The sequence below is a fragment of the Botryllus schlosseri genome, chromosome 3 (genome assembly GCF_051294905.1).
Source record: "Botryllus schlosseri isolate E-star chromosome 3, Bs_hap1, whole genome shotgun sequence".
NCBI lineage: Eukaryota > Metazoa > Chordata > Ascidiacea > Stolidobranchia > Styelidae > Botryllus > Botryllus schlosseri.
Window position 1 is genome coordinate 15,088,419 of NC_137238.1, and position 8,748 is coordinate 15,097,166.

The following is an 8,748-nucleotide window of genomic DNA, read 5'->3' on the forward strand; positions in this document are numbered from 1 at the left end:
TCGATTAATTTGATATGTCGGTGTTCATCGAAAGCAATTAAGTGTCGCACTGATTCCAAAAATACGAATTGGCAATAAAACTACTCCGAAATGGCCAGCAAAGGTTAATTGTTCTGAACAACGGGAGCGCGGCAACACAATGGCCAATGGCGTCATGCGAATGATCGGAACAATGCCAATTTTCATATTTTGGTGACTATTTTGCGTTCCTTACACTGCCTTGGTATTCGTGCGGCCCCGGCCGTACTTTGAAATTCTAAATTTGACCCTGCCACCGAAAAAGGTTGGGAACCACTGCTTTGAAGCATTTATTTACAGTGTACAACCATTGTCATACTTGAACATCAATAATACATTAGAAAGGCTGCATCTGGACACCTTGATAAAAGGCAAAAGACATCGGAGAATATAAAATAAAAGTAAATATTTGAATGCAAACCGAGAATGTTAGTAAACTGTTTCATGATATCATCATCTCATCACATATCTCAGTATGGAACACAGTTAATGTTAGGCGCAGATAGACCGGCTTTTGCGTGGAATCCGCAATGTATTAGGTAGGCTAAAGTGTCAGATCAGCGCACATCTCTACCAAACTCGACCTTGATAACGAAATTGATGCCCTAATCATTGAGTGTCAACCTTGAGACTTGGCACAGCGTACGATACTAAAATCACAACATACCGTGCAAAAGATCATGACGGATCTAGGTAAGGCGAGCGTCGTTAAAATCAATAGAGACCAATACCGGCTTTGCGTAAAATCTGATAGCGATAAATGACGAGTCAGCTCTCACTCGACTTAGGAAACGAAATTACCACTAACGTAGTTCAGTGGCAAACCTAAAACTTGGTACAGCGTTCGATAATAACATACTAACTTACCGTGACAAATGTCATGACCGATCTCGGTATGGAACATCGTCAAAACTAATGGATACCAATACCGGCTTTTGAGTAAAATCTGTTTGCGATACATGACGGATCAGCACACACTCAACTTCGGAAACGGAATTACTATTCTAATCTTTGAGTAGAAACCCTGAAACTTGGGGCAGTATTAAATACCATCATCACGACTTAACATACCAACTTTCAAGAATTTCCATGGTGTGAAACACCATCAAAATCTACCTATCAGAGATGAGCGGATTTGAAATTTCTTTGTCCTAATCCAATCCAAATCCGAACCTTCAAATCCAAATCCAAATCCTAATCCATAACTTTTTCATATTCAAGTCCATGTCCAATCCTAATCCGATTCCAACTGAAAATTCAGAAAAAATACCAATGTATGCAAGGGAGGGATTCGAAAATTTTCTTTCACAACCAACGATTCACTTGATTCAAGATAACTTAGTAACCATAAGTACTTTAATAACTGATCTGAATAAAGTTTTCGCCACACGACATTTCAATCTCCCAGAAAATAGGTAAATCCAATCCAAATCCTAATCCGTTCTGAAAAAAATGTCTAATCCAAATCCAATCCAAATCCGACAAAATTTCACAAATCCTGTTTTTTCAAAACCTAATCCTAATCCATGCTCATCTCTGCTACCTATACCAGCAGAGGTCGACTCAACGCATATGACGGTAACCGAGTTCAGATATAGTTACGATTGTTACATCACACAGTTTCTTTATTGTGCGCGGCTTTGAGAGAATAGACAGTGAAAGCTTGTTTTGAGAATTCGATATTCGCAGAGACTTCGCTATATATGGGCATTGGGCATGGGCAATTGGGCATTTACAAGCGAAAGCACAAGAACAGGGGTTCTCAACCTGGGAGGCGCGGGAGGCTCTCAGGGGGGGGGGGGGGATCGCGAAAATTTTTTTCCCATTGTCAATGTCTGTATAAATTGTGACTAAACATGTATTTCACAACCATTTTGAAAAAACGAATATTGAAGATTGAACTTAATTCGTATTCCAGAAAGCTTGCCAAACTCAAACTCCAGCAGTCGTGCTCAACGGAGTATATAGGCTGACTTCAACTTCATTTGAGTAAATTTCTGATATTCTTTGAAGATTTAGAGAAATTCCTACGTGCAAGTCATTAATTTCTTAATAGCTTTTGCAGTAGCCTAAATCTCTGTGCGCTAGGTGGCTGTTGTTGATAGCTGGCGAACTGCACTGCCTAAGACAGACTTAGATGCAATATAAGTGTCCGGTTTCGCCCTCAATTTGGCTATAAATCAACACAATTTTATTCATTTCCAAAACTGATCAAATTTAGCATGGCAGGACAGAACGACGCCGTGCTGTCTGTAGTCACTATACTAGCATCAGGATTAGTCTCAGTGCAACCTACCTTGAAATTAATTGATGTCCTTTTCAATGTTTTTTTTTGTTATTTTCAAACAAGTTTGGGGAAGTCTGACAGCAATGTAAAAGACTAAACAACAGGAATGCGGATTCAAAATTGGCATAAAATATACCAGATCAGGGGTGGGCAGCCCGTACGGCCGCATGCGGCCGTAGGGAATTTGTGCGGCCGTCGACGCCTAATTCAATTATAGTATGTGTTTGCGACCGTAGACATGCAAATTGCAATTACGAATTCACTCCCGAATTTTCGAGAGATTTTATTTAATCTTGAAATTTTCTTCGCGCTCCGCGCAATTCAACAAGACTTCGTTTTTCGATTTTGTTGCAGTAGCGCCCTTCTTACTTGGAGCAGAAATGGGAATCCTCAAGAAATAACAATTCATTCGCGGCTCTGAAAAATTTTCGCGTTCCGCGCGACAGTGCACTCCCAGCAGCTATTCATACTCGCGATTTCGGTGCGTACAATAGGCCGTTGTGAAAAGTAGAATAGTCCGGAGTTCACCGGGAATGGATATGGACAGTTTACCATAGGTATTTTGCGTCCAGATCGTTCATTGCGGTGATGCCCGGGAATGCGGCCTTAGGCTACATAAGTAATCGAAATGCGGCCATGATTAGCAAGAAGGTTGCCCACCTCTCTATTAGATGATGTGCTCTTTTTGACATGACGATAAATGTGAGGAGGGTTGGGGGAACACGATTTTTTTGACCATCGCCAAGGGGGGCGCGTGTCAAAAAAGGTTGAGAACCGCTGCACAAGAAGAATGCGATTTTCGCTGTGACTTCGGTATATATTGATTGCTGTGCGTCTATAAATGCTAAATAATTGTTATTGAACAGAATTTCAGGTGGGGGAATGCCCCAGTTGCCCTATAGGACGAGCCGCCACTGTTATTTCAAATAAAATACATTTTTCGAACCTAATTCTGAATCCGACAACTGGTTATATGCTCCGCAATTTCGTAAAAATTGTCTTTTCATCCCCAAAAGATTGTCCACCCCTACACCTATGAATGCACAGAGTAACGTGTGGCCACCCATTCCATATCAGTGGTTCTTGAAGTATGGGTCGCGAAGGGGGCGAATTTGTCCAGTGAACGCACAAAGAGATATGATGCCAAAGTTTGAAATTGGCTTAGGTCTGCCGTTAAAACTCCGACGAAAGAATTTGAAGTCACGCTGCGATCCGCAAAGATCCTACTTTAAAGAAGAAGGATTTGGGTTGCGCTAAAAAAAGTAATGAGGGTTTGCGTCGACATACGCAAAAATTAAGGACATCTAAATACTGGGTAGCATATGGGAAGCTGATAACTAAAAATTGCTAGGCTTGTAACAAATTGAACTGTACAGTCAATGTAATTCATATATTCTATACTACTTGCGGGCATAGTCAGCTATAATCTTCCGAGATATTTTCCGGTTTCCGACAGGAGTTTGGTTTCGCGAAACCTTGGTGATAGGGTTTTCGAGCAGTGGAGCATGACGCATAAATCGCTGGTATTCCTGCTTTATCTGGCGATGTTTTGGTTTGGCTCGTAGGTTACAGCAGTCAGCAACAGCACAGCAGGGCTTCCAAACTTTAGTTACTTGCGATTATCGCGACCGATTTTATTCTCAGCGTTAAGCAACCTTCTTGAATATTGAATAGCAGCACAGTGGTAGATAGTAATATCTTCGAGCAGTACCGGTCAGCACTTACTAGATACGCTATGTTCATGTTGGAACTGAAACTATACGCTGAACACTCCATGCCATTATTGCGCAATGCGCAGTAATGATTTGATGATTAGAGATCGAATTGTGAGGAACTACAGTAATAGAATGTGCATTGCATTCCCGTTTGGGTTTCATGGTCAATGGTCGATTTAATGGCCATGGCCCATGGATATTGTTCCATAAAGACCAGGCTTAACTCAACTGTTTTAATACTAAGCTGCCTACTTACCGGTTACAGCCCAGCCGGCCCCAGCCTACTGAGTTTGCCCTAATAACTGCAGTATAGATCCTATCATGACCATATCACATTCTGCTGCCATGTCTCACAATGATTGTAACTACGGGCCTATATGATGGATTACCAGTGAACTCGGCACTTGGTGAATTCGGCCGGACAAACTCGGCACTTGGTGAACTCGGCACTTGGTGAATTCGGCCATTGGTGAATTCGGCCATTGGTGAACTCGGCCATCGGGAAATTTTGTAATAAAAATGCATTAAATATATATATCAGATAAAGAAGAATCACGTGCCGTGGTAGATCGCGTAGCGGTACCGGTCACCATGATAGGTTACTGGAATATTTGCCGGTGAACTCGGCACTAATCTTGAGATACCCATCCCACCTCCAATCCCCCTTTTAACCAAACGTAATATCCCCCTCTCACAACCCTAATATACCCCTATCCCCAACCCTAATCTTGGGATACCCAACCCAACCCCAACTTTGACCCTAACCCTCCACCAATCCCCTTTCTCTAACCCTAATCTCCCAACCCTAATCTTGGGATACCCTAACCCACCTCCAATCCCCATTTCCCCCAACCTAATATCCCCCCTTCCCTAATCTTGAGATATCCTAACCAACCTCCAATCTCCCTTCCCCCAACCCTAATATCCCTATTTCCCCCAAAACTAGCAGCCCCTTCCCAACCCTAATATCCCCCTTTCCCCAACCCTAATACCCCCACCCCAACCCTATCATCCAATCCCCCCGTTCTCTGACCCTAATATCCCCCTAACCCTAATCTTGGGATACCCTAACCCACCTCCTTTCCCTTCCCCCAGCCTAATATCCCCCCTTCCCTAATCTTGGGATACCCTAACCCACCTCCAATCTCCCTTCCCCAACCCTAATATCCCCCTTTCCCCCAACCCTAATATTCCTCTTTCCCCCAAAACTAACACCCTTTTCCCAACCCTATTATCCCCCTTTATCCCCCGTCGCGTTATCTCCCGCGCTTGCGCAATCCGTGATCACTTGATCTAATAATGCCGTGACTGCGTGATCTACGCATGCCCTGACCTCCTTACAAGATTGACGAATCACTTGATAATACTATTATTAGTTTAATAATTCATATTAATAGCTGTTAATACACTTTAAATTCATATTCATAGTTTTTAATACACTCTATTACAAAATTTCCCGATGGCCGAATTCACCAATGGCCGAATTCACCAAGTGCTGAGTTTGTCAGGCCGAATTCACCAAGTGCCGAGTTCACTGGCAACCATATGATGCTTACAGTTTAACGAATATTAATCTTATATCTGAAATCTTTCTTGACTGAACTGCATTTTGCGTAGGCTACTGCATCTGTGTCAGATTTTATAATTTCTGTTCTGATTTATGCTTAGGCCTATATGATGATTGGTTTTTGGCTGATTTGTCCCGGCAACATACTAGCTATTCATCACGGTTATATGCGTTGTAATCATCTTATGTAATTGGCAAATACATTGCTTACTTATTAAAGAAATGCACATATGATGTCCTTTCTACTTGCTTGGTTGTAAGAGGATTTTGGCTAGTCTACTGAAAGCAGAATTATGATACCATATTCCATGGTGTTATAGAAGTGCTATAGGGCCTACCAGTATACAGTATGGTTGATCTCTTTCTACTGATCCATGAGTGTAAAATTAATTAATTAGTATAATATGCATACTATCTTCCAACCAGGGTTGTAACCAAGTCACAAGGCTCCGAGTCACAAGTCAATCTCATTTTTATATTTTTGACTCGAGTCAAGTCGAGTCATTTTCAATTCCCACCAAGTCAAGTCCGAGTCCAAGTCAGCGAACAGAGGATCGAGTCGTGGTATTATGACTCGAGTCCGAGTCCAAGTCATTGTGTTGACTGCTCAGTTTCCAGTTGAAGTCTTCGTAAACCCACTTTTTTAACTCTGTTTGGTGATATTGAATGGTTCGCATTTATAATATATCAATTTTCCTCAGTTTTAGCAGTTTCTGGTCGCATTTTCAAGCACCAGTGCCAACAAACGAAATCCCAATAGTGTGTTGGCTTCGAAATTACAATGAAATGTCGGTATTGGCCGTCTGAATCTCGAGTCAATGACTTGCTTCGAGTCATTCGCAATGACTCGAGTCCAAGTCGAGTCAATACACAGATTGACTCAAGTCGAGTCAGGTCATTTCCGTATTTCGAGAAAATGACTCGAGTCGAGTCATCCGAAAATCGTGACTCGAGTCATTACAACCCTGTTACAACAATGTTATCAAGTTTTCCCTTGTTCATAGGGAATATCTGTACTGTAGGCCACTAGGCTACACGATAATGCCATCAAGCCAAGCAACTGCCTCGAAGATACAAGATCTTCTGTCCACGTGGGATAGCAGCACGCCAGATCAGCGGAATGAGATTCTCACAAGATTCATTTCCAACAGCAAGGGCAAAACGTCGACTGAATTAGACCAGGAATTCGGATTAGCTGCAAGCTTGTTTTTGTCAAGAATATCCGCCTGGTTGCGTCTGACTTATCTCATCGGCACTCACGTGGGCACTCAGATAAAAGCGTTGCACGTTTTTGTGGCGTCGACAGGCGGGCACGAATTCATGGAAGAGTTTATCGAAGTCGGAGGCATCCTCACCTTGCTGGAGATAATCAGCTTGAAGCAGTCCACGGAAGAGGACAAGTCACACGCGTTAAAACTATTGAATGTAATTGCGAACGCAGGGCGTCATCATAAAGAGCTGATTTGCGAAAGTTACGGAATCCGAGCCATTGCGGAATGCTTAGCAAAGGCGCAGTCTGAGGAAACGCAAGATTACGCAAAGATAATGCTGCAAGATCTTGTGCTGGGCAATCCAAAATACGAAGTGCAAGTGTACAAGGGTCTTATTGCGCTGTTACCCACCACATCACCAAAAGCCCAACAAATGGCGTTACAATCTTTGAGAATGGCACAACCTATTGTGAAAAACGTGAACACAAGTCTCGTGGAACCGGTGCTGAATTTACTGTCTTCAGTTCATTTAGAAGTTCAGTACGAGGCCGTCGAGTTTATTCGTGAGTTGATGCATTATGATATCAGAGATCAGATTTTGGAGGGTCTCGTCAGATCGCTGAAGCCTACAAGAGAAGATCTGCTGGCTCGGAATAAGACATTTGAAAGTGCGCTCAATTTAGCGCCGGAATTCAAGACGGCATTGCCTGCGTTTGTGAAACAAGCCGCTGCTGCCAAAACTGTCGGCATTCTGTGTCGAGACTCTACCGCGTACGCGGAATCTTTTCTGGGATTACATGTCGTGAATAGGATTCTCATTGCTATGGGTAACACGGATTATGCAGACAGCCAGCGGCAAGCGTCACTTACGTTGGAGTATCTCATCAGGATTTTTCCGTCCGTCAACGAAAGCGTGAAAAACGCGATGGGGGAAGAACTTTACGAGCTGTTCATGTGCGACCCGGAAAATTTGTATCTCAAGCTCAATCCCATCCAAACTGACGTGCTCGTGTCGAATAAGGTCAACTTGATAACTGGTCATTGAAACCGGTTCTTGAATAATAACAAATGAGCACAGAACTGGAAATGAACTGAAAGCCTGTTGCAAAATAATTTGTTCTCATTGGCATACGTTATAAAAATTGATGATGGTTTCAATGTCATCATAAATGGAAGGTTTTTTGCATTATATAGACAACTATACCCTTTTCCGTTAGACAGGCCTACCTTGCCATAATCACTCTATAATAAGATTCACTTTGTCTTAAAAGAGTCTGACATGCAGGAACAGTTAGTTTTGACACACTTTTGTGATTATTAACAGTTTTTGATTCAGCACAACTGTAAGAATACATGATTGTTTTATTGTAGGCTACATGTAATCAATCAGTGATAAGAGTTTCATATTGAAAACAAGATTGACCGTAATACAATGAACTAACGGTGTGATGTAGGCCCTGTTACATAGTTGCTGCATTGCAGTTCACATAATATGGGGTAACATTTTTAATATTAGGCTAGTCTCTACTGCTATTGTAGTTGATTAAAACCTTTTAGAATGCCTGATGCTAAGCAAGGTTGTAACCAAGTCATAAGGTTTCTAAGTCACAAGTCAGTCTCACTTTAATAGTTTTGACCCGAGTCAAGTCGAGTCATTTTCAATTGACCACCGAGTCCAAGTCTGCTAGCACAGGTTTGCGTCCGAGTTATGACTCGTAGTGCAAATCCTTGCGTTGACTGCTCAGTTTCGACTTAAAGTCTTGATAAATCCACTTTTAACAACTCTGCTTGGTGATATCGAATGCTTCACATTAATAGTATACTAATTTTCATCACTTTTAACGGTTTCTGGTCGCATTTCCATGTACCAGTACCAGCGTAATATGACGAAACACCAATAGTGTCGTAACTTTACTATTAATCGAATATTACACCGAAATGTCGGTCTTG

General features: G+C 42.1%; 1 protein-coding gene and 1 long non-coding RNA gene across 13 annotated transcripts in view; one reads left to right on the forward strand and one right to left on the reverse strand.

Moving 5' to 3' along the window:
* Positions 1–8,748, reverse strand: part of LOC145435869 (uncharacterized) — a 284,669-nt gene that overhangs the window by 9,132 nt on the left and 266,789 nt on the right. The gene's annotated exons all lie outside the window — the stretch shown is intronic.
* LOC145435856 (armadillo-like helical domain containing protein 1) lies at positions 6,605–8,145 on the forward strand. The gene has a single exon (XM_080313124.1). It carries the CDS (start codon positions 6,629–6,631, stop codon positions 7,841–7,843), a length of 1,215 nt encoding a protein of 404 aa, XP_080169250.1. The 5' UTR covers positions 6,605–6,628; the 3' UTR covers positions 7,844–8,145.

What these genes read in the sequence shown, in the direction of transcription:
- LOC145435856 (XM_080313124.1), top strand. Translation starts at nt 6,629, where the DNA reads ATGCCATCAAGCCAAGCAACTGCCTCGAAGATACAAGATCTTCTGTCC.